The following is a 25,367-nucleotide window of genomic DNA, read 5'->3' on the forward strand; positions in this document are numbered from 1 at the left end:
AGCAGCATCAGTTTGACATATGACATTCAAATGATACGAGCTTTAAAAGTGTGGTTAAACGACTGCTGTTTGACTTGGAACCTTGAGCCCTCCGGAGCAGCATCGCCTCCGTTTACCTTGGCTCTGTGGGGGATTGAATCGCTGGGCTTAAAAATGAAAGATCAAAGTGTTTCTGCAAATTCAGCCCGCAGTATGCCGTGTGTCCAGCTGCTAGAGAACGTGTGCTGGAGTGATGAGATGGGTAAAGATGGCTCCTCCTGCTGCTGTGGCCTTTGGCTCTGCTGATGGGCACACGTGGGACTGAGGAGACACAGAGGTACCACAGCTGGGGGGTGGAATTTGGGGGATGGGGTGGGAAAAAGGGATTATCCCCACTTGGTCCTTCCCACAGCACCCCCTTCTCCTGACCTCCTCCTCCTTCTCCACCCTGGTGGGCTCCTCCTCAAGGCTGTTTGCATTTTGCCCTGCAGGACACCAGCCTGCCCTGCACCATCTCCTGCTCCTTTTAGAGAAACAAGCGCTGCCAAGAACTTCCCTGCCTGTTTTAGGAGATCTTGTTAGGCACTCGTTACATTAGCCTGTCAGCCAACTACCAGCAGCCATAACCCTTTGATAACCTACCTGCTGAAGTGCTTCTGCTTGCACTCTTCACACTGAAACAAGAGCTCAGGACCAAAGTTGCTGGAGGAAAAAATCACTGCTTCCTGACCTTTGGGCAGACTCTGTGGGCTGATTATCCCATCGATTTTAACTGAATTGAGCATTCAATACGGGTGTCTGGAGGCCTGTCTCTCCTCGGCAGTGGGTACAGTACAGCACCAGCAGCAATAATACAGACAACCTCTATGCAAGCCAGGGTCAGGGTCAGGAAAGCTCCAGGTTTGTTGCAAATCGTGGCAGGGACGATTAGTGCACCTGGGCCTGGCCCTGGGAGCACTCGAGCACATGCTGAGCCCACAGCAAAAGCACTTCAGAGAGAGAGAACCCTGTGAAGTGCAAGTGGGTGCTCTCGCTTGAAAGGAGCCTAAACAATTGAAGCAGGAGTGAGTGGGACCAGATTTGAGTGATGCTGCTTGAGGGGGGATTGTCCTTCCAGGAGCTGGTGCTGAGCTGATGCTTGTTTGCTCTGGGAAGCAGTGCTTTGGTGTAGGAGTGGGATATGCAGAGCAAAGGAGTTCATGCTGAGGGCTCTATAATCATCCTGGATGATTTTTAGGGCGAGTGGAGGACTTGCTTCAAGCTGTCAGCAGCTGGAGCCTGTTAGGTGAGCTCCTAAGGCACTTCTGCTTTAGTGTCCTCCAAAAGGGAGCCCACTTGCTTGCTCTGGAGCCTTGCAGGGATCTGAATCAAAGCATGGCATAAGGTGGACATACATCAAATTTCACTATTGCCTAACTATAAATAATTAAAAAAAATTATAGGTGCACAGGACTGTGGACAAGCACAGCTCCATTTCCCCTGGATATGGGGGAGTGGTGCTTGCTTGTTACCTCTGGAAATCAGACCAGAAAAGGTTGACACCAAACATCTCCCACACAGCTGTTCAGCCTGGAATAAACCCAAGAAACAGTGTCCCAGGTACTGAGCCTGGGGGAAAACTCACAGCATCCTAGCTATTTGCCACTCCAAGATTCCACCCAAACTACTCCCCAAAGCCAAATTTGTTGGCAAACCTTCCTCTGGGACAACTGGAAACCTACAAAGGTGTGCACTTCCTTCTCTTAGGCACAAAATTCAGCAAACCAAAGATGAGATTTGACAGAACTCAACAGTTTTGTCCCCTGCCAGCACCCCAAGGAGGTGCCGGGGATGAGGCAGTGCTGTGTCTCTGCAGGTACAGCAGTGTTCCCAGCCCAGCTCTGCTCCCTTGGCTGGGGGTGCAGCAGATGAAGATGCCTTTAAACAGATGAGAGGGGCTGAAGTCCTTTGACACCTCCAAGTGAACTGTGTATTTCCAAAATGTTAAGCAGCTTTCTGAGAGATTATCCTGAAGGATGTTTTCCCGTAGTGTTGACATTTCTGTGTGATTAATTCCAACATGGGCATGGGGTGAGGAGGCCAAACCCTTTTCTCACTGCCACCAGGCAGGCTCTGGCCTTTGCCCCAGCACGGTTGTTAATTCATCCCTGACCTGTGACACTGCAGGTGACTTTGTCACCCTCATCTTCTCGGTCACTTCTCAAGGCAGAGACCTGAGGATTTTCTGTGCCCCTTTCTATGAACCACTGTGATGGCACAGGCACTTTTCAGCTGTTTGTCCTCCAGGGTTCTGACTGCCTGTATGTTTTGTCCATGTGCTGTGACCAACACCCTGCCATGACTTTGAAAAAGGGGACAGCAACAGCTGAAAACAAAGATGAATTGTCACTTTGGTACACTGGTGGCAGAAGGGAGTTGCAGTGCTGCAAGTGATGAAGGCAGAAGGGGAAGCCATGGCTGCCTGAGCTGCTGGGAATTTTCTAACCCTCTCACCCAGCTCATTGATGACTCTCTAGAGAAGCAGCCTCACTCCTCCCCTACACTTCCAGGCAAGGGTGTCTTTCACTGGGGAATTTAATTTGCTGTAGAAAGGTTATTATATCTCTTCTGAGGTTTTCTACTCAATTCCTAAAAAATACAGGAAGTAAGCATGAGAAGAATATATAATAAGATGTGTATAATCTATCTACCTCTATGTAAAAGAATATAAAAGTTGCTATGTAGTGAATAAAGTCCCTTTTGCAATAGGAATCACTGTCACACCATCAATGACTCTGCTCAGCCATTCATTTTTGGCTGTTGTACCTTCAACTCTGCACCTCCAGGAGCAGCTCTTAGGACTTCTGGTACACACATGGATTCATCCAGGATAAAAGGAGTTTTCATCTCCCAGGAATCCCAGCATCATTATATATGGCTGTGAGTGGGTTGGATGTATATGCACATGAAAGTGCTTCACTCAGTGCCAAAACTTGACAGCTCTGAAGCAGAAGACATCATCCTGTGGAAGGGCAGAGCAGGTGTGTGAGGTGTTCAGGAGAGCAGAGAGAGAACACTCTGACCCCTGGATGAGGTCAGCATGGAGCAGATGCTGGAATCAAACCCCTCCACTTTCACAGCAAGACTGAGAGCAGCAAGACCAGGAGCCCAGTGATTTGTGGTGCCACAAGGTGACTGAGGAAGGATGAATTGCACAGTTCTGCCTCCACTCTGCAGCACTGATTTTTGAGGATCCCATGAAAGAAGGGAGGAATTCAGCTGGACAGGTTTTGGGATGTCATCACCTGGCCAAAGGCTTATGAGAGCTACAGCTGGAGTCACTTGTGTATGGAGAAATCACAAAGACTTGTGACTGGCATCAGCTGGTCACAGCAGAGGTAAGTGAACTTTTTAGTGCAGTTAGCATTCCAGCAGCAGTTTTTGGAGGAATAATATGAAATTCTAGACTGTAAGAAAATGACAAAGTTTGGCAAGATTTTGAAGCTTTTAATAAGCAAAGGCACTTTTCTTCCAGACAAGGTTGTCCAGGACATCTGGAGGCTCTCAGTGCTGCACCCAGCATAATTATTAATTTAGTTAAGTTGGTCTTACAGTGGTCTAATATAAATCAGGCTAAAAGGTGTCATGATAGCAGTATGGATGGTGCCTATGTTGACAATCCCTTCCATGGGAGATGGCTGCATGCCCATGATAAAACAAGCAAACAATCAGGAAACACGTGTGGGACACTTCTCTCCCACTCTACAGATCTCCAGTCGTTAGGGGAAACTGCTCCTCTCTGGGCTCCTCTGGTTCACTCATCTGCACTTGGAATCACACAAAAGCCATCTAGAAATCATACCAAAATCTAAATAAATCAGCATCAGAAAATTTGCTGCAGGCATTCAGTCCTGTAAGGATGTGACCATTTTAACACTAGTGAGGGTCACAGCACAGAGCTGAGGAAATAGCCCTGGACAACTCTGCATCCCCAGGAGAATAAAACCAGAAGACACAGAGAGTCACCCAGCAGGCAGTGGGAACAGGAGCAATGGCAGCATTACTTAAGTATGTGCAATTTGCTCTCCCTATCTTGATTTAAATTACACTGCCAGAAGAGACTGACAGTGTCTGGAATCAAATTGCTTAGAAAAGTGCCTCTTCAGAGAGAGAGAAAAAAATGCCCAAATAACTTGAGTGCAAATGGTCTTGCAAAATGCCTATTGTGATTGGGGACAGCAGGATCTGGGGCTCGTGTTCATTAGGATAATGCTCATGTAATTGTGCTGGGCCAAATCCACATGAAATGGGGGGGTTGCACCCCTGACACTCCTACAGTGCACACATTAACCTGATCTCCTCTCAAGAGCTGGTGGAGCCACCAGCAAATAAGAGTCTCTTGTTCTGCTCCTCCTTCCTTCACTTCTTCAGGTCAGCCTGGGCTCTGGGGACCATCTTCAGGACAATGGGCTTCTTAGGCTGCATGAAACCTTTTGAGTCCAGGACCAGTGGGATCTTGAGCAGGAGGAAAAAAACCACAAAACAGCCATGTCAGCTGGGAAAAAGGACTGATAGGACAACAGCAGCCCTACAGCTATCACACATCCCAGCTACCACTTGTTTTCAATGCATTTCCCAACTCACAGGTGTACTTAGAGCAGGACCATCACTATTGCTCATGCAAAGCAGCCACCAGCTGGTGTTTAACAGCCCTCAGATCTTGGACAAACTGGTTGGTGAGTTCTGCTTTCACATGGTGTGGTACAGAGTGCTGATCAACAGGCTGCACGTGCAGAGGAGAGCAGCCAAATCCCACCCAGGGGGCTGCAGCTAAATGGGGGCATGCAGTGCCATTTTGTTTAATGCACAAGTGTGTCAGTGCTAAGGGCAACAAGATCATAATGGGAGCTGGAGGAGCAATAAGCTCTCCAGGAAGAGCAAAACTAAAATCGCTGCTCAGACTGAGTACCAAAGCAAAAACATCCTCATCAGGAAAGGTTTCCATGGGGTAGGCTGGGAATCTCATTAGAAGCAACCTTTAAAGCTGGTGTTGGAGGGATTAATCTTGCAGGGGAGGGAGGTGTGTTTTAAGTCTCCCCCAGCAATGGATGCTGCTAGTATCCCAGCTCCCCCTCTCCCCATCAGAACAAGGGGACACACCCTAAACCCAACAGGCCACATGCACACCCCACATCCCAGGAAACTTTGTTTCAGGAAATTTAAGCAATGAGGCTTGGAGCCCCATGTGCCACCAGTGGAGCAATGAGAGGAGACTGCAGCTTCCATATACATATTCCAAAAGGATGCTCCAGCATGAATTTTTCCCTCCCACTCTGATCTGATGTGCATGACACCTTCAGTAGAAAAAAGGGCTGAAAGAGCCCCATAAACCTATGGGCACCAATAATACAATACATATTTAACTTGTCTCCTTTTAATTAAAGGCAGTTATAAAAAGAATCAATTTTATGGATTGCAGAGGACTAGAAAAATGTCATTAAACTTGGGGGAGGGTGAATAGGTCACTGCATTGTTAATGGACTATTACAGTCTTTCACCTCCAGGTTACTAGTTGAGCTGCAATCTGAATCTGCAGAGATTCCAGCTGAGCACCCGTGCCAAGTAATAATTTAATAAGGATTTTTCTGTTTCTTACAACAAACGTCCTTTGAGTGACTTGTTGCCCCCTCTGCTCTGATTTCCCAAGCTCTCCTCACCAAAATAATGTAATAATGGCCCAGCCTTTTGCAGCAGGGAGTGCAAGGAGCTGGGTTGGGCTGGAAACACTGAAGTGCTGCCTGCCTGAGGCACATGGAGCTGCTGTGCTCTCAGCAGGGCTGGACTGACACATTTCCAACAGCTCCTGCATTTGTTTTATGTCAAACACTACACCCTGCAAGGCCCATCCCATCAGTACTGCATGCAGCATTCACTGGGGTCCTGAACCATCTCAGTGGGAGTAAAGGAAGATGAGACACAGCACCCCAAATCCTCACCGGTGTGTCTTTGCAGGTTCTGAATGAGAAGTTCTGCAACAGCATGACCACAGCCACTTTCATGATGAGGAGAGCAAACCTCATCCCTATGCAATTCCTGGGGCCAGCCCCGAATGGCAGGAAGGTGTAGGGGTCAATACTCTCTTTGTTCTCTTTACTGAACCTGATACAAAAAAATAGAACAAAAAAAAAATCACCAAGTTAGCAAGATCTACTGTTCCACGATGTGCCAGCTTCCTGAAGCGATAACAGGTCTGTGGAGGCAAAAGCTTTTTGTGTTTCTGAGCATATTAGAAGATTCCACCTAGGTCCCTTATTTCTGTCTCAATAGATACCTTATGCCTCTGCTTTCATCCTACTGCTCAGATTTGGTTGTGCAGATCCAGGTGCATTGGGTGACCTGGGAATACCTGAAATACGCTAATGGATTGCATAACTACTCTTTTTTCAGAACTCCCTCTCAGCTCCAAAATGGAACCCAGATTTCAAACCCTAAACCACACAGGTCTCAAGCTCCACAGCTTCCCTGTACATCAAAGGACCAAGAGAACACAAAGATGTTCTCCCCCTGTGTGACTAAAGACAGGGCTGCTTTTGAGACATGCCAGCCATTCTTTTCCTCATCATAAAAAACAGCGAAGAACAATCAGCTTCACAGAGAAATTTGCCACTGAGCATTTCCAGTAATACTTCTTAGTGATCAGTTAGTTTTCATGTCAGAAAGCTTTTCATTCCCAGTGCATGAGGTCCAGGTACAAACCTGAGCCATGCTAAGTCAGAAGTGAAGTATCTCACTCCTGAGATAATAGCACATCCCTCTGATGAACTCCCAGCAAGGCAAGTGAAACCTGAAGAGCTCCTGTCCTGCTATCCATGCCCAGTTTGACAAGTGGAATAAGGATGTGGCTACTGGAGCAACTGGTGCAGCTTAGCTCATTGTCAGAGCACTCCCATTTGGGTGTTTCCTTTTGAATTCAACACAAGGTGACCACAGGCTCCATAGGTGCCTCATATGGCTGCCACTTTTTGTCCCAAAGGTCACCACATCCCCATACCAGGACTAACTTCCAGGGGCATCTAACTTCCCTCTGCAAGGGCAGAGGTCTGGTCCTGCTCTCCCTGGACTGAGCATCAATATCTTGGTGGCCACCTGAAGACTATCAGGTTCATGGTATCCCAGGTCTCCCTTGGGCTATTGCCTCATTTTGCACGGTCTGTCAGAGCTCCTAAGCAAAGATTGCTTCATAACTTGAGTTAAAAATTAAGTTTTATTTCCTACCCATCTTTGTCCTTCCAGTGCTGATTTGCAGGGCATTGTGCCAGTCACCCAATGGCTCTTGCTTTAATATCTGGCCATAAACCCCTCAGTGTTACAGCTGCTGGGAGCTGCTCTCACTGTTGCTCCCTTCAATGCAGTTAATTAAATTCCATGCACAGTTTATGGATGTAGATCATAAAACTCCCCTCACGGTAATGCTGGGACTAGATGTCAGACAATGATAAATGCCTAATTTAAATGTTATAATCATGCATTCCCCACTTTTGCTGCCATTCCCACTCCCAGGGCTGAGGTTGAGCATGCAGCTATTCCCCCCACATGGCCCTCACCTCTCAGGCCTGAACTCATCCGGCTCTGGCCAGTGCTGGGGGTCCCGGTGCAGCACAAAGGCTGGGATCAAGACCACCATTCCCTGTGGAATTGTCACACCGTTGATCTCCACAGTTTTCTTGCAGACCCTCTCAATGCGGCCCCCGACGGGGAAGAGCCGGAGGGATTCGTTCACCACCATGTCCAGGTACTCCATCTGAGTGATGGTGTTGTATGTGGGAGTAGCCTGGGAGAGGAATCGGGAGGGCTGTGAACACTGAGCACTGCAACTCCCATCCCAACACCTCTCAGTGTTTCCCAGGGAAGGGGGAATCTCCATGCCAGCACCTCTGCCATTCTGTTTCCAACCAGGGTTTGCAAGGCTCAGGTGGGAACAAACTCAGTATTGTCCCACCCTCCTTTACCTTGTTGGGCAGGTGTGCATCAACCTCATCCTGGAGTCGCTGCTGCACGTCAGGGTGGGTGGCCAGGTTGTAGGCTATGTAGCTGAGAGTGGAGCTGGTGGTCTCATAACCAGCAAAGACAAAGATAAGAGCCTGGGCCAGAATCTCCTCATCACTTAATGCTGAGAAAAGGCGTAAAAGCACATACAAGAAGCTGAAAACCACAATAATCAACCCTTGGGACTAAAATCCTCTCCTTGCCTCCTTCCTTTAACTGGAAGGGAACTACTGCCTTCTGCTGAGAGGAGGACGCATCCCTAAACATACTTTTATCCAAGTTGGTCTCAGCAGATTTGGAGCCATCATCTGAGTTCTGCGATTCAATCATGAGCTGCAGGAAATCCACCCGGTCCTCCTGGGGAGAAACAGAGAAACCATGTGGGTGGAGAGGAGAAAACCTAGTCCAGCCCAAGTTCCTTGCTGAGACACCTGCTCCACTCACAGCTCATGGCTTCAGCTCATGATGAGGTCTGGACTACAGCCCCTCTATGAACACTTTCTCCACTTGGACACCCAGGCAGGGTGTGGTTCTGGCCTTTCACAGGTTGGGTGAGCTCAGAGAGCAGGTGACACACTGTTGCTTCTGAAGATGCCACCAGGTCCCTCCTGCACTCAGGACTTCTCCTGAAGAGGCCACCTAGGCTGGACTCACCGTGCTGCTGCCTTTTGCCCGTTCCTTCTTCATTTTCATGAAGACATTCTTGAAGAAGTCCATGACGTCTGATGGCAACAGAGTCACCTTCATCTTTTCCAGCACAGGGGTAACAAAGGGGAACAACACTAAAAGGAAAGAAGAGACCAACATATTTGAGCTGAAAGGGCACCAATAAATCCAAAACTGGCACAAAGCACACAAAGGAGCAGTACATCTGCACCTTGACCCGTTTTGTTGCCCCAGCTCTTTTCACCTAACCATGGCTGGGATGCAACAGCTCTTGAGAATCTCCTCCATGTTACTTTATGACCATAATGTGACACTAAGTGCAACTCTGTGTGACATAGCAGCTCTCCACCATGTCACTGCAGACAGGGTCTCCCCTTGCAGGAGGATGCTGCCAAGACCCACAAGGGCTGTACAAATCCTGCCTTTGGTTTCCCTGGGGAAATATTTCTGCAGATCTGAGACTATAAATCCAATCCTGCAAAGTGCTGAGCATCTCCCATATTACCAAAAACGACTGAAAGCTACTAAGGGAGCTATCAGGAAATGCAATACCTTTGACATCAATTCAGGGCTGTATGAGATGAGGTTTGTCATACCTAAGAGTAAGAACAGAGGACTTAGGAAACTGAACTGGAGAAATTTCCTAATGTTGTTGACAAAGGGGTCATTGGGGTTGTTCAAGGAGTCAATGTTGACACTGAAAGAAGTGCTGGTCACCACATCCATGCTGTAAGCTCCAAAAACTCTGAATAGAGAAGAGAGAGTGATTTAGATGAACCCTAACACAGCAGTAAATAAGAGCTCATCTAAGACAATCTTTCTGAGAAGGAATCTCAATGCAGAGTCCTAATATAGTAGGTCTGGCCTGATCTGGCAGTGACCATTATTATATTTTCTGAAGTTTCCCCAGTTGCATTCATTCCCCCAATTTTTCTCAGCTTCAAAAACCTAAGCTGTAGTTGGAAAGCAGTAAACTGCAGTCCAAGATAACAAAGACTATATTCTGATTCACACCTGTAAAAGGGATTGCAAAAATGACATCTGAAAATACCACATCTTGCACAGCTTCTGGAAAAATTCCAGAAAATGCATGCTTCCTTGAAATGTGTCCCCAGTAAAATGAACTGGGGAAGACACAGCTGTCCTGTTTGAGCAGAGCAGAGCACAGCAAGCCCACTGCTGAGGAACATGCCATGCCCATGGCTGCTGTGGAGTTTGCTTCCTTAACTTTCATGGGATCTACGCTGCAGCATGGAAAAGGCTCTCCAGAAGAAGAGAAAAGGCTCTCCAGAACAGTCCCTTCCCCACACTGAATACAAACCCTTTGCTGTCAGCCCCACACAGTTACTCACTCCTTTGCAGCCACGAACTCATCATTAGCCACTTTCTTCTCAATGTTTTTCACTAATTTTTCACCATAGTGATTAATGATATGGAACATCTGAAATGCAAACCAAAGCACAGAGCACTGTTGACTCTTCCCCTGCCACCAAACAAGGCTGGGCCATGCTGCCATCTGCCACTTGCCATGTATGGCTTGGGGAGGAAGGGCAAGCAAGGGGAAGCTCTCATTTCCAGGCCTCAGACATTGCTTTCTCTCATCTTAATCTGTCCAGAGAGCTCAACTGATTAGGACTGAGCAGGGCTCTCCTCCAAAAATCCACACACAGCTCCCATTCCAGCTCAGCATCAACTCCAGCTGGGAGCAAACATGGATCCTGGGTGCATGGAAAATGGACAATCATGGTCTGAGCAATGTGTTTAGCAAGATGAACATACAGGCCATAGGGCCAACAGCCTCAGCCTGCAGTACCTTGTGTGCTGTTTCATCCTCCATCCCCTTCTCCTGACTCCCTCCCCGGGATGGCAGACAGACACTGTATTGCTGCACTGTACCAACAATGCACGGATGTGCTCTTGGCAAACAGGGTGACTTTCCCATTTGAGGGGAAGGTCTGCACTCAGAAACAGTCCAGCTCTCCTCCAGCTATTGATGCAAAGTACCAGTGGCCAGTGCTTTACCTCCTTCAGCTTCCCACTGGTGAAGGTTGGAGACAGCACTGTACGAATCCTTTTCCACTGCTCATCCTCAGCCACGTTGAGGGCTGACTCCAGGAGTCCATTCAGACCGAAGTTCTGCACAGGAGAATAGCACACAGGTGAAGGTTTACAGCCTCCTTCCACATGACAGAAATGCAGAGACAAACCCACCACAGAGTGTTGACTTGGCCCCTGAAGTCATGTCAGCTCTGTGTCAACCAGCAAACAACAGAAATGGAAACAAAAGTCTAAGTGATAAATGACATCAGCCCTGGAGCACATCCAGGCTGATGGTCCAATGTCCCAGCCAGAGTGGCCCACACACCTTCCTAGCAGAGTTTTAATGTTGGTACCATCAATAAACTTGGGCACATCAGAGAACAGAAAACAAGAACAAACTTCTAGCTGCATGTGCTCTGTTCTGGAAAGCAAAGCATGGACTAGGTACCTACCCTGCGATTGGTAAAACTGGAGTAGCACTCTTTCACCAGGATGTTTTTGATGAGGATGGGGTCCAAAACAGCCAGCAAAGGCTGCCTGCCATCATAAATCCTAAGCCAAGAGAAACCCACAGTCAGTCCATCCCTTGTGGTCAGTGGGGGAAAAGCAGCCTGTTCTGTTTGTGGCCAGAACCATAGCACAAAGGGTTTGGGCCACTTGAGTCTGCTCTGACAAAACAGCTGAAGGGATGAGGCTGAAACTGCTTGATTATGTAGTAAAGCAGGAGAAAGAAGAAGACAAGGATGCGCAGCATGAGTATTTCTAGAAACATCTGTGGTACTAAAAAGTTGCCAAAGCCACGTGGGTTTAGATTTTGGCCACGATGTTGATCTCCTGCACTTGGGCTGTCTAAGCTGTTTCCGGTAATGATGGCTGGAGACAAGAAATCCAAGCCAAACAACCCACCTGGGGGGGAAAGAGATTTCCTGCCTGGCCTACAAGGCACTGAGAGGCTGAAAACTCATCTGTCTCCTCCATTTTCCAATCAAGAGAGACAGAAAAACTTTAAAGTCATGGTGTAGGCTAAAGGGCAGGGAGCCTTGGGCCACAGTTGAGGGAAGCTGCCATCTTCAAGAAGCTTGCAAACATTTAATCTTTCGAAAAAATGCACCAGGTTTCACGAAGCCTCCCAGGATTTTTTTGCAGAGCAATTTTGTTTTGGTTTGCAAGGTTCTCAGTAGAAGCATGATAAGAGGCCCTGGCACAAAACAAGCACTGTGCAGGGAGCAGGGAGGCAGGTTGAAAGGTAGCTCATGCCCCAGCTCTGGGAGAAGCAGGGAGCAAGATGAAAAACACCGTGGCAGCCTGCAGCTTGCTTTCTGCTCCAGACACACAGAAGAGCAGCTTCAAAGGCAGGAGGCTCAGTTTGACACCAAGCACTGGAGGTGATTTTCAAAGCTTATGCAAACAAATGACCCCTCAAACTGGCCATCACCATTCCAGCCCCACATCATACTGAAATCCCAACAGGAGAGAAGCCTTGGAGAGATGGGTGGAGACTTTCCCAGTGGTGAACCTCGATTTTCTCAGGCTGTCACTGCTGGAATTACAGTGCCAAGAGACATGATGGCAATGTACCTTTTTCCATTCTATTCTGGGGCTGTGGAGCATCCCAAACTGCTAGCTTTGTTCTGCAGAAACTCACCCCCAGATCTTCCCATATTTTTCAAAGCATTGCTGATCAAATTTGCGGATTCCCTGGAAAAGAAGAAAGGAGAAATGAACTGTTTGCCAGTGAAAAGTGATCAAAGCAGGTCACAGCTGGCAGCACAGTGTATTCCACAGCCCCATTTAAGTGGCAGAGGTTCAGGTTGGGAGGTGCATGGTCCTCTTAAGCATCACATAGATGCTTAGGGGACATTTGCATTGGAGAGAAAAAGGAGAGCAGAGATTAACAAAAAAAAAAAGAAAAAAAAAGGCACTTTCAACTTCCACCAGCCAACCTGATCTAAAAATGTAATGAAGACAAGGTATGACAGAGTACAAAGTTTTAGTGAGCAGAGTTAGGAGGCAGAATTGGATCCCAGGGTGTCCTTTCACCTTCAGCTCAACAAGTTAGAGCTGCTGCTGCCTTGTCCTCATATGATCTTCCTCTACAGTTAGTGAACTGGAGTGAACACAGATTTTCATTTTCTCTCCATTAGGGTTTTAGCTGATGTTACATGTAAGGATGAAACTTATGGGACATGTAACACTCACTAAAACAGTATGAAGCAACATGTGTATATAAACTCAGTAAACACAAGCAAAACACCTATTTTATTGAAGCCAGTACACTTGTTCTGCATTTGCCATCAGTTACCTGGGATCAGCTACTGCCTTGTTATTTCATAAGGTTTGGTAGCTTGAGTTTTATTTAAAAATCTATTTGTCTGGCTTAGTCTCAGGCTGGCCCAACAGCAAGTGGTTGGATGAGGCATTGCTGGGGCTAATTCAGCCTCTTCATGTTGATGATAAAAAGGGCAAAGATGCATGCAGTTCCCGGAAAACAGCAGTCTTAAGCATCTCTCCAATATATTTTTTTGTTCCTAACAGAACTTCAGCTGCTTGAGAGAAATCACAGGGAGAAACTAAAAATTTAAATTACAAAGTAGTTTTAAAATACAGCACACCACATTCAGGTCAGCCTGACCTGTTGTGTTCTTTGTGTATCCAAAGAGCTTCCTACCTAAAAGCAGAATTTTCATCTGACTGAATCAAGGACAAAGGAAAGAGATGCCCAAAGAATGGGGGAAACATCACCAGCCACAAGAAGGATCTAAAGCAGCTACAGAGCAACAGCTGCTGGTACTCACCTTCCCATACTCCAGGAAAGTCCCCACAAATGGGAGAGGCCGTGGGCCAGGAATGCCCAGCTTCTTGAAGGTCCGGTAGGGCCATATCCCATAGCTGCCAAGCAAATAGTATGTCAGAAGCACTTAGGCAATGAAAAGAGAAGATTCTCCCTGAGCACAGAGAACTGCTTAAATAACTGGTTCCCGTCACTCAGAGACAGCTGAAATTACGGACCAGCAGCAGCCCTGCTGAGGATACTCCTGGCAATAAATGCAGGATCACTCGGGGGTATGTTTTGATGGAAGACAAGGGCTGAAAGGAGCTGCAGCCCAGCCCAGGCAAACCAGTGTAGCTGGGCACCTCAGGGCTTTATTCAAGGGCCTCATTTAATTGCCCAGATCAGACAACTGTGACTCGGCTGACTGAGAAGTCTCGGAGCGACTGAGTTGTGAAGCTGAAGCTGATGCCTGCCCTTGTGTTTGTCTTTGCAAAGCCCTCCTGCGATGCTCAGGTGGCCGCACTACAGCGGCACAGCAGGGACATAAATTACCTCAGCAAAATTAAGTTTTTTCCCGTATAGCTCACTACAGCTCCCCTGAGCCACATAAGCCCAAGTTTTGCCAACAGAACTACTTGATCGGGGGGTTCTGCTGGCAGCAGCTCCGGCATCACCCCGCACTGCTCCCAGCCGGCACAGACCAAGGACGCCACGGGCGCTGCTGTCTTCAAACACCCGGAAGTTACTCCTTGGGAAAGTTGAAAAAAATCAAGGATTTCCTTTAATTTCCCTCCCCGCCCGGTCCAGCTCGCTCCTTCCTTGCCGCTGGCAGCGCAGCCCCCTGACAGCCCTCGCTGTGCCCTGAGGGCAGCGCGGGTGCCCCGGGTGGGTTCAGCGCTAATTCACTCCAACGCGCCGGCACCGGGAGCTCCTCCTGCCCGCTCCCCCGGCGGACCGGCCCCTACTTACAGGGCCACGAGGCACAGGCAGGCGATGAGGAGCAGCCAGGTGACAGGGGAGAAGCTGGGCAGGAGCTGCATGCTGCCCGCTGTCCGCCCTGCCGCTCCTGCCGCCGCGCCCCGGCCCGGCCTGTGCCCGCCATCACGTGAGGGAGGCGGCGCTTCCCGCCCGCTCCGTGCCTCAGGGCCGAGCCCCGGCGGTCTGTAGGGTCAGGGTCCGGTCCCCTGTAATCTTCTGAAAGGGCGGTGGTGCCCCGAGCTCCTCCCGCTGTCTCTGGAGGCAGAAGGAGCCCCTCCTGTGTCCCAGCTCCGGGGGGTGTCTGTGCAGACACACCTTCCCTCATGCCGCCTGTCCCACCTCCATGTATCATGGTCTGTAGCTCCTGTTCAGGGTACAGGAGGGAAGGGCCTGGTGGAGATAAACCCGCACAAAACACCTGCGAGGCTGGAAGGAGCTCGTTGCCCTCAGGCAGACTCTCTGAAGGATGCAATCCTGTGGCAGCATGTATGTCCCCCTGCTGGGATGGGTGGCTCCGGTGACCTGCCAGCGCCAGGGAGCCACCAGAGCAGGGCCGTGTGGGTTGAGGGCAATCCGGGGGCACAGCGGTGACATTGCCCAGCCGTGTCACCTGGGGATGGATTCCCACATCCCTTCTGCTCCAGATGTGAGCACTCAGGTGGCTCAACATGATGTCATTTGGCTTTAGGCAGCTCAGTTTCCCCCCGGACACAGACACGGGGCTGGCTGCTCTCTGCCAGGGAAATGGGAAGTGCTTTACAAATATGGGGACACAGCAGAGCCTCTGGCTGGTTTAGTTCCAGCACATGCAAACACCCTGTGCTGGTGGGTGTGTGTGGGGATGGGTCAGGACGTGGTGTCCTTTGTCCCCATCACACTGGGAAGGGCCACAAATCTCTTCCTCTGTACAGTCCCCTTCTCTGTGTTCCCTGAAGACACCAACAGACCCACATGGACAAGGGGAGATGATGCCCAGCCGAGGATTCCTGTGCACATCACACTCACTGCATCAGACATCATTCCCCTACCTTTGGCATGCTCAGCCTTGAACAAACCCAAGTGCTTCTGCAATTACCTGCCAGTCAGATCTCACATGGCTCTGCCCACAGGCCAGCAGTGGATTTTGCCTCTGTCCAAACAGTTATTTTGCCTCATAAAACACATGCAGCATGTGCTGAGCTGCCGGTGGGTCCAGCAGTCACCTCCACATTTATGTGGAAGAGCTGAGCAGCAGCACTGCCAGTTTTGGTAGGTCAGTGTCTCAGACATCTCCAGCATTGCACAGCCTCGATGTGCTCAATGATTCACATAATCACTGGCTGACACTAATCGATTAACCATTTTATGAAGGCACATCCCCGACTCCTGCTTCTCCAGGCTGCTCTGAAGAGCTGAGCTGTAGCAGCGTGCTGTGACAGGAACTTTATTCTCTGTTTTATGGGATCTGCCCCTTTTAAGACACCTTGAAGCAACTGTGCTCTGGGAGTTATCCTTTCTCTGGCATCCAAAGGCTGGTTCTTCTCCTTGATGAGTCCCATACCAGAAGGACATAAAGAACAGCAGTGAGAGGCAGGAAGAGAAAGCAGGTGCTGGAGCAGTAACTCCCAGGCTGGGATTAGCTGCATTTCTTCCCTCTCACAAACCCTTTGATTTTCCAATAACTTCTAACAGCTGTTGTGATTTCTCTGTGGGAAGTGTATTTGTGGTTCAGTATTTTCTCCTCTCTCAGACAGAAACTGAGGCAACGACAGACTTCAGAGGAGAACCAGGATGTTAGCTAGCCCCCAAAATGTATAAATAAAATGTGCAGCATCTTTGCATACAAGGAAATTACTTGTTTGTCCAAAACAGGTTTGAGTGGGAGCAGTTTACTGATTTAGAGGTATTGTTCACTGGTGAATGTGGCTGGTGAACTTCTGCAAACTCCTTTTTTATCTGACTTTTGGTTTGGGTTTTTTTGCAGGTCTCTTCAAGTGCTGTGTCTCTCCAGCTCCCCAGATTTGAGAAAATCATAGTTAATAAAATGTCCACCTCCCAGTCAAAATTGCTCCGATGACTCAGAGCTGCAGGTGAGGCCATCCTGAACACTCACTGTCAGATAATTTTATACAAATTGCATGTATTAAAGTGGTGCTTTTATCCTTGCACAGCCCTTTAGACCAAATGTGGTGGTAGACTCTGTACTTAGTGAGACTATTTTTCTAATGTGAATTTCACTGAAATGGCACCCAGGAGGGATAAAGCAGAGGAGAAAGGCTCTCCAGATCATTTTTCTGGCAACATTGAAAGGGATTTAGCATTGTGGGCAAGCAAACCACACAACAGTGCTGCAAGTGAGGGGCTGCTGCAGCATCCCAGCACCTTGACTAAAAGAATGGGAGAAAGTTGCCCAGATTTGAGCAACACAACTCTTGTCTGTCCAAGGCTGGTGATCCAGCAAAAATATCTTGTGGTACAAAAGGGGAAGCGATGAGTGCTCCCCACTGCACTCATGCAGCAGATGTGCTAAAACAAGTGAAAAATAGCAGACATAGCAGACTGCAAGTTGATGTCAATGCTTCTAATTCACCTCTTTCACAAAACTGTCAGTTTTCCCCCTCTCCTATTTCAGGTAATAACTTTTTAATAGGAGATGTCTCCAAGAGAGCTGCTAAACCCCTTGGTAGGAGCCACATAGATGCCAGTGACCTCTTCGATGTGCTGGTCTATGGGCATGGTTATATATTAGAAGACACAGCTGGTTTACAGCCCTAGTGATGTTTCCAGGGTTAGAGACCTGTACCTATGAAGACTGGTCCAAAAGGAATGTCCATCTCTGGGTCATGAGCAGATGTGACCTCAGCCTTTCTGACATCGCCCTTCTTACTGACACCAGCGCAGTGTCACTGCTTTCCCCATTAGCAACAAACCCCAAGGGCGCTAAGAAGGCTTGTAGGAGCCCTGGTGATGTACTCAGTGCTATTAAAAGGCTATTTACTCATATGCCCTGGGGAGAGGAGGAGTAACTGAGTGTGACCCTGCTTCCCCCGTGGCAGGGTGTCCCTTGATGGTCCTGGGCAGCACTGAAGCCATGGCCCTGTCCTCCCACGCTCGTCCCCTGGCCACCACGTGCTCCCTCTCACCACAGTGCTCCTGGCATGTTTGCTCTTGCTGCACCACCCTGGCAACAGTTCAATATTAACTCACACATTATCTACCACTCCTCTTTGCAGTGGCAAAGTGCTGGGCTGTCATGCACTGGGTACTCTTCCTGTGTTTGTGTCAGTCACCCTGGAGCACAGTGCCCTTCCGCTGTGCCAGCGCCCTGCACTCCTCTGAGCTGGGAGCAACAGGTGGCCAAGAGTGATGTGGGGATTCAAAAGCTGATGGTCACCATGGCTAACACAAACAGAAGGAGGTATGAACTGTGATATATGGCTGTAGTCACTGATAATGTCACAGCTGTAAAAATGGGAAAATGCACCTTAGACCAGCTGAGAGAATGGCGGCTGAACTGATGGGGCAGAGTTTCGGTTTGACTGAACTCCTGCAGAGCTTCAGTTTCCAAAAGCTCCAAGAGAGACAGATACACAAATTTAAACTGGAGGGTCCTCCCTGAAGGAGAGGTGATTTTACTACTGTCTGCCTGGCAGGACTGAATGAGGCCAAGGGGAGAGAAGTCCTGCATGAGTGCAGAGCACTGGTAGAAGTTTACCCCCAGGAGGCAAATGCTCTGCTGCATCTCAGGCTCTCTTGTTAACTGCTGTGTTACAGACACAAAAGTTTTCCTTCCCTCCACATACTATGGGAAAAGTCATGTTGTAACACACAGTCTTTCCAACAGACATAGCAAAATGCCAGCCCCATTAATAACCAGGCTTTTATTGACTGACTGCCCCATCTTTAACAATTCTCTTCTTATTTTCCTCTCATCCCACAAACGAGATCATGAGCTGTTTATTCCTGGCTCTTCCTTACAAACGTTGCTCTCAAATGAGCCTCTTGAAAGGACTAAATGGGAAAGCACCAGATGTATGACATCCTCAAAGAGCTCCAGCAGCCAGGGAAGGACCAAGGGCTGGCACCAGCTTCTGCCTTCCCACTCACCGAGCCCAAAACCACACAGTGCTTCATGCCTGGGTATTTCTGAGACCTCTGCAGAGCAAAAAGACCACATTGCTCCTTTCATCCAGCAATCCTGCTGCATGCTCCTGAAGCATCGACAGCTGAAACCCATCTCCCTTTCACTCCTCTGTAATTTCTGAGCTAGGATGGAAAATTATAAGCCACAGCCAGTGTTAGAGTATAAAATCAATTCTGGAAAGCACGGCAGGGACAGTGCTGTGCGCACTCCCTGCTCATGCTTGGACATCAGCTCCTCCAAGGACAACTTCTCCTTTGCCTGTCTCACATTGTACAAGAGAAGAATTTTTCTGTCTCTTCAGGCCTCCCAGCTGGTAGCTCAGCCTCACTGCATGAAGCAGCTAGTGCTTTCCTGAAAGAGTCATTGCACCATTCGCTATGACCTCAATTTCTGCCGAGCCACTTCCAAGCCTGCAGTCAAGCCAGAGAAAGCCAAAAAATCATGACATGGCCCTGAATCCATCAGCCGTAAACATGTGTCATACAGCCCTTTCTAACATCATCCCCTTACCTCCAGACCCACTCTATCTCACGAGGACACACATTAGCAACAATCCAGTGTTCTGGAATCTGTTTTGGAGCCAGGAGCTCTGCTCAGCCAGAGCTCAGAGCCACATCGCTGCCCAAGGACAGAGTTTGGCTCAATGTTTTGTCTGCAGTGCCTGGGTTCTGGATGGTTTTTCTGGACATGTTCTGTGTATGGACTGAGGGCAGGGATGGAGCTGTTTGGCTTGTGAGTCATTCGGCATTGTGGATTCCCTATCAGCAGCTGCTGGAAGTGAGCCATCCCCAGCATGTTCAGGCACAGTCCTTGAGAATCCAAGCAGGTATGGCTGGAGGCTTATCACTCAACCTCACAGGGAGCATTTCTCTATTGCAGCTAAAGCATTTGCCTGGTTGGATTAACCCTTGCTGGCTTTGTGAAATGGCCTTCACTGAAAACAAGCATCTTTTTCTCACCTTTTAATTTCTTCTGTGGTGTGGAGACAGCTATGGATCAATGAAGGTGTACTCATCGATCACCCTGGATGTTTTTTTGCTGGACAGAAGATTGAAATGCTGAATCCTTTCTCTGCCAGTCCTCCCCACAGTGGGGGATAACACATTTCCTGATTTCCATCAGGTTATGTGAGGTTTAATCCCAAAGGATACAGGCTCCCAGCAGACTAAGTCAGTCTCATAAATACATCTGAAAATTTGCCCTCATTTATCTCAAATTTTCTGTAGTTCAGCTCCTCTGATGACTCCCATTGCCCTGTTCCTCCCCTGCCCCCCACCTCTGGGGTGTTCATACCAATCAGATGTGCTTGTACATACATAAAAAATAACTCAAGATTGAAAAAGTTTGTATTTACAAGTTGAGCCTTGTACTGTTGGAATTAGACTCTAATTAGGTCAGTCATGTTCCCCTGGTAGGGTAAGAATGATAGTGCTGGAAAACAGACAATTTATAAAGACCCAAAAATAACTCATCCTGCTGTTTTGTAAGAAAGATGTGTTTTCTTTGCCCTATGCTGAGGACATTGCAGTCAAGGCCACTTGGGCACACTGATAGCAGCCATACAGATTGCAGCTTGGTCCCACAGGCAAAGCTGGCCTGTGCCTCAATTTCCTCCTACCAAAAGTGGGATATTTATCCTTCCCAGTTTGGCAGGGCTGTGGTGAGGTCACTTGTGTTTGTCAGGCATTTTGTCACTCTTGGCATGAGGCCCCAGGCTATATTACACAGGCTTTTTCCCCCAACTTTCCTTTTGGCCTTATCTACACCTTTTTAAAAGTGCACAAAGGGCACAAACTCAGATTAAGGAGGCTCAGGGTAAAGAACAAGTCCACGGCTCTGCCCCTGCTGCTTTTCTAGGGTGTGTGTCATCAGCATAAAGGGTGCATGGAACACCTTGGAAGTTGTGCAAAGCAGGGAATTACCTTTGAATGACACCGTGGGTGTTGCTCCCTTCTTCCTCTGAACACATTTTTGTCACGCAACCATGGTTTGCAGCTCCCTTGTCTCTCCACAGGCAGGTGCAGATCTTCTGATTCCACAAGACTTCACAGGTTTCAGCACTGCTGACAAATTTGCCTTGGAAAACCTCGAAGAATGACTTCACACAGTCAGCCTCGTCTGATTTAGGATTATCCTAACTCGTTAACAAATGGCGATGAACATGCCAATTGCCTACTTAATGAAGGTTTCTACCAGGCTGAGAAGTCAGTGGCCACACTGCCCTGGCTTGGAGGGACGTGCCCAGCATTTCCAAGTAAACAAGACAGCAAAGCTAAAGAACTCGTGGGGCACAGTGGAAGTGAACAAAACCCCAACAAAACCATGTGTTCACATAAAGTTCCTTTTGATTTTGTGGGAAATGCAGGTTTGAAATGAAAATAATTAGTGAGGCAAGAGGAGGAGAGGGAAAAATAATAAAAGCAAGAGGCAGGCTTACCAAAAAAAGCCCCAAACAAAACCAAAACTGAAAAAACCCCAACAAAAAACAAAACCCCAAAAAAACCAGAAAAGGAGCAAGGAGAAAAATAAATAACCCTGGAGCAAAAACACAGAAGGAAAAAGAAGGAACAAAAGAGACAAATAGCAGGAAGAGGATCAGTAATGAAAGCCCAGATTACTTGATTCAGTCAAGCCACTGCTTGTGCTGTTCAGGGCAGGGCGAGAAGCCAATCTGTTTTCTCTGGTATTGTTTAGGCTACAAAAACTGTGGCAGATTTCCCATCCACTCCCATGTTTATGTCCATGCTCCATTCCTAGCCACAAAAACGTGTGGGGGAAACGTGTCCCGAGAAGAGTAAGGGCTGGAAGCTGGAGGATCATACACTTTGGAGCCAAATGGCCTCAAAAAAGCACTTCTGCACCTTATGGCAATTTTGCAGGATAATGCCTCGTTCACAGAATGCTGTGGCGGGAGGATTTTCATCTTCAGAATGGGTACAGTGATACCTCTGGGTTATTACAAGCTCCCAGCTGCAAAGGGCTGCCTGTATTTATACAACACTGCATTATTTATAATATCCTTTTCAGGAGCAGAATATGAGTTCTTCCCTTCACAGTTTGACTATTTTTTTTTCTCCCTTCTCCCACTTGGAAAACATTGATTTCTCGCCCTCATTTCTCCCACCAGAGCTGTAGCTGACCTGACTGTGTTTAGTTTACTTCTCTAGGCCAGATGCTCAGCGGGTGAAAAGCACAACCAACCACCCTGGGGTAACAGAGCTGCCCTGGTGTGCCCCAGCTGGGATCTGGGACTGCCTCCCCAACATCTGCACGTTTTGTGGGAACTGATTAACAACTGCTACAACACTGCAGGGGAGAGGACAAAGGCATAAAAATGTTGGCCCCATGGGTTGCTGTTTCTGAGTGGGTTTTGATTCTCCCGTACTAAGGATCTGAGGAAGTTTATTGCTGCAAAATAATAAAATATTTAAGACTTATCAAATTTTGTGTGGAAACTATTTGAAGAGTGTCAGTTTAGCTGAGAAGCAGCAGGGGCTGTAAGATTTTACAGTTTAGAACAAACAGTGAGGAATTTCAGTCCATGTCACATTCTCACTGTCCTGAGCTGTTAATTCATGAAGATGCTGGCACGGCACCCAGAAACTTCTTCAGCAACAAAAGAGGCTGGAAAAATACCTTTTTCCCCTTCCAAAGAATAAATATACCAAGGACACAGATGTTTCCAAAAGGGTTCTTTTAATCAGAAGCAAGTTTGCAAAAGAAGAAGTAACTTTCTCATATAAAATAGTGGAGTGGTGAAGGTGAGGCTAACAAGAGGTGTGGAACAAAAATCCAGGGCAAATCTCCAAGGAGACACTGAATTCAAAGCAATGATCCAATAACCAGAGTACACCGAAGGGAACTCAGACACAGCTGTGCAAGGTGCTCCTACCCCTAAGCTGACAGCAGATACCAAATCAGAGGATGGACTCCAGCCCAAGAGAGGCAAAGTGACCAGCTACAAACTCACCAGAATTTGGGCTTCTTGCACCTTTCTGCTACCTGAGAGCTCCCATTGCTCTGTGACAGGCCCCAGCACGGCCCAGGGGTGTAATGACATCAAAAGGGGAGCCCTGGTGGCACTTCCCACCTGCAGAAACGTCACCATTCTGTGGTAGCAAAAATTCCCAATCTAGAGAATTGGACACAAATGGGAAAGCACCTTGATATAAAGCTCTGTAACCCCATTCCTGTCTCTGTATCCAGTGATTCAAGCCCCAAGAAAGTGCACAGTGATCAAACAGCATTGAAATAATGAATTTCCTGTCAAGTCTTGAGGCCCCAAGGCCATTTAAAGTGGGCAAGAGGCAGCTTTGAGAAAGTAAAATTCTGAGTCAGAGCCTGAATCTCAAGTGCTAATGGTACTTCACTGCTTGTTCAAACATATCTCACCTGTCCCATGTGTCACATGTGCTTATCTATTGTGGCTCTCTGTTATCAGGCGCTGCAAACTCTACACCTGCACAAAGTGCAAGCCAGCTTTGTCTGGGAGGGCTGGGGGAGGACAAAAGGAGTACAGAAACATAAAGAACAGAAGGGACTGAAGTGTCCAAGTGTCCAAGGCCAGGTTGGACAGGCTTGGAACAATCTGGTCTAGTGGAAGGTGTCACTGCCCAGGGCAGGCAGGTTCAAACAACGCGATCTTTAAGATCTCTTTGAACCCAATCCATTCTGGGATTCTATGATTTGTCAGGTGGAGCCATTTCAGGCCCATCATGTTCAGTCTTGGGGTGAATGTGCTCCTAATTCAAGGTGGCTTTCCCTAAGGAGGTTTCAGTGGGTTTTGTATAACCACATCATCACACGTGTGGCTTTGTTTGAACACCACACCAACAAACCTTTCTCCACCTCCGGTAACCTCGTAGCCTCTAGGAACACCTTGATAATGTGTGGATTCCACACGTGCTGGCAACAACCTATAAAAACAACCTAAGGAATGTGACTGAACTAGCAGGAACTCCGGGCTGAGTGAAGCCATCTGCAGTACAACCTGCACACATCCCAGCCAGTCTGTGATGGCTCTTCCTCTCCAAACCTCACCCCTCATTGCGTGTGCCCTTCTGGCTCCTACTGATTCAGGAGATCAGTAAAAATAGGAGGTCTTGGCATCCTGGTCAGTCTTACACATCACAGGCTTCTGGACTTTAAGATTTCTAATGCCTCTGCCAGAGGTTATCATTCTTATGTAGTGGTTTGCTTTCTTTTGAAGTTTCCTATAAATTCCTTTTCTAAAAGGATTCTTCTCCAACGAGTTGCCCTGTATATCTGAAAGCAGTGAGTGGGAGGACACCAGTGCTCTGTATGTATAAAGATACCTCTCTCCTCCCTTTTTGGAAAGCAGATTAGATAATCTTCGGATGACCCAATGGATTTCTTGTGGGAAGCAATGACAAGGATAATAAATGCATTCCCATGTCAAGACAGGCTGGGATATTTAGTCCAAACAATTCTTACAGCAGCTTCTGGCAGAGACCTTGGTATAAAGAGGAAAAATGAGATCTTGGCCCATCTGTAAAACATCACTTGCTTTAACACTCAAAATGAAGAGGGGAAAAAAAAAATCCTTTTGGGTTATAGATTAGTTTCTTTTTTGTGTGTTTTCCTTTCTTCTCTCCAGTCATGCCAACTGCCCCCAAAAGTGGGATTGCTGGCCAAAGTGTGATTCCTTTAGTAAATGCTGATGAAAGCCTTTGTGCTCTCACCTCTCCCTGCCCTGCCCATGAAGGCATTCCACTTGAGTGACTCCCAGGGTAGGGAATAAAAGACTGTCACTGATGAAAGCAGGGGAGTGCCCTCTCCTGTCCCTTGTCACCACTGCCGTTTTTACCTGCACAGCACTGGCGCTGCCCAAACATCAGAGCATCAAAAAGTGGGAGTGGAAAATGCTCCCAGCTAAGGGTGGGGACACACCACAGGTGATATGGATTTTTGGGGGATAAAATGCTCCACTTTTGTGTGTGCAGTTTTGCACGTGATTTATGACAGGGTCAAGCTGAGGTTTGGTGCTGGGAGCATCGCTGACAGTGGCAGTTGGTGTCACCTCAGCCCTGGCAGAGGGTGAACACTTGGGCACTTGTTTCTTGCAGGAGACTGGATATTGTTATGGCTATTGCATGAAAAACAAGCTCCTATTAAACCATTCCCTGAAATGTCTCCCTTGGTCATTTCATGATGCTGCTTTTATTTTTCAGTGACAGTCACCAAGAGACCTGAGAAACATGGGAAGGGAAATAAATAAATAAAGACAAAATATACTAAGAAGGCATTTTAAACATAAGCCCTCATTTTTCAAGACTATTCTGAACAGGGAGATGGAAATGGAAGTGGATTTGATGGGTGAAGTTACTGTAACATGACAACTAATGCTTAAATGTTGTATTTCAAGGCTGCAATTCCCAAAGATTACAGCAATGAAATAGAGCTTTCTTCCTAACTGATGGAGTATTTCCTTCCAGATAAAACAATTTCCCTGATATGTGAAGTAAATAAAACCTACCTATTAACCATATTTTACAAGTTGAGTGTGTTACCAAGAAGGTGGAGGCATCACACATGGAGCTACACAGGATCCTGCACAGCAGAAAACACATCCTGTGCTCAGCTGAGGGCTGAGCAGGGCACTGCACCTCCACACTCTGCAACTGCCCCTCAAAAATAAACCCATGTGTCAGCAAAGCCAACTCCTGAACACAACATAACCAAGAGTGACAACTGTGGGAACGAGAATGGAACAAAACCACCTTTGTTGGGATCAACAGGTCCTAAAGGAATCACACCTAACCT

At 47.8% G+C, this 25,367-nt stretch overlaps 1 protein-coding gene across 2 annotated transcripts; it reads right to left on the reverse strand.

Moving 5' to 3' along the window:
• Window positions 1-3,444: 3,444 nt before the first annotated feature.
• LOC146430673 (cytochrome P450 3A29-like) lies at window positions 3,445-14,590 on the reverse strand. 2 transcript variants are annotated; one of them, XM_085074526.1, is made up of 13 exons: window positions 14,453-14,590; window positions 13,506-13,599; window positions 12,356-12,408; window positions 11,163-11,262; window positions 10,693-10,806; window positions 10,023-10,111; window positions 9,267-9,415; window positions 8,659-8,786; window positions 8,274-8,361; window positions 7,968-8,128; window positions 7,563-7,789; window positions 5,955-6,117; window positions 3,445-4,473 (listed from the first exon to the last, which is right to left on the reverse strand). In XM_085074526.1, exons 1-13 carry the CDS (start codon window positions 14,521-14,523, stop codon window positions 4,378-4,380), a joined length of 1,533 nt encoding a protein of 510 aa, XP_084930652.1. In that variant the 5' UTR covers window positions 14,524-14,590; the 3' UTR covers window positions 3,445-4,377. The 2 variants fall into 2 exon arrangements, with proteins under 2 accessions (XP_084930652.1, XP_084930651.1); XM_085074525.1 differs by lacking the exon at window positions 14,453-14,590 and adding an exon at window positions 14,036-14,224.
• Window positions 14,591-25,367: the final 10,777 nt, after the last annotated feature.

The sequence above is a fragment of the Lichenostomus cassidix genome, chromosome 14, assembly GCF_008360975.1.
Source record: "Lichenostomus cassidix isolate B80296 chromosome 14, HeHo_3.0, whole genome shotgun sequence".
NCBI classification, from domain to species: Eukaryota; Metazoa; Chordata; class Aves; order Passeriformes; family Meliphagidae; genus Lichenostomus; species Lichenostomus cassidix.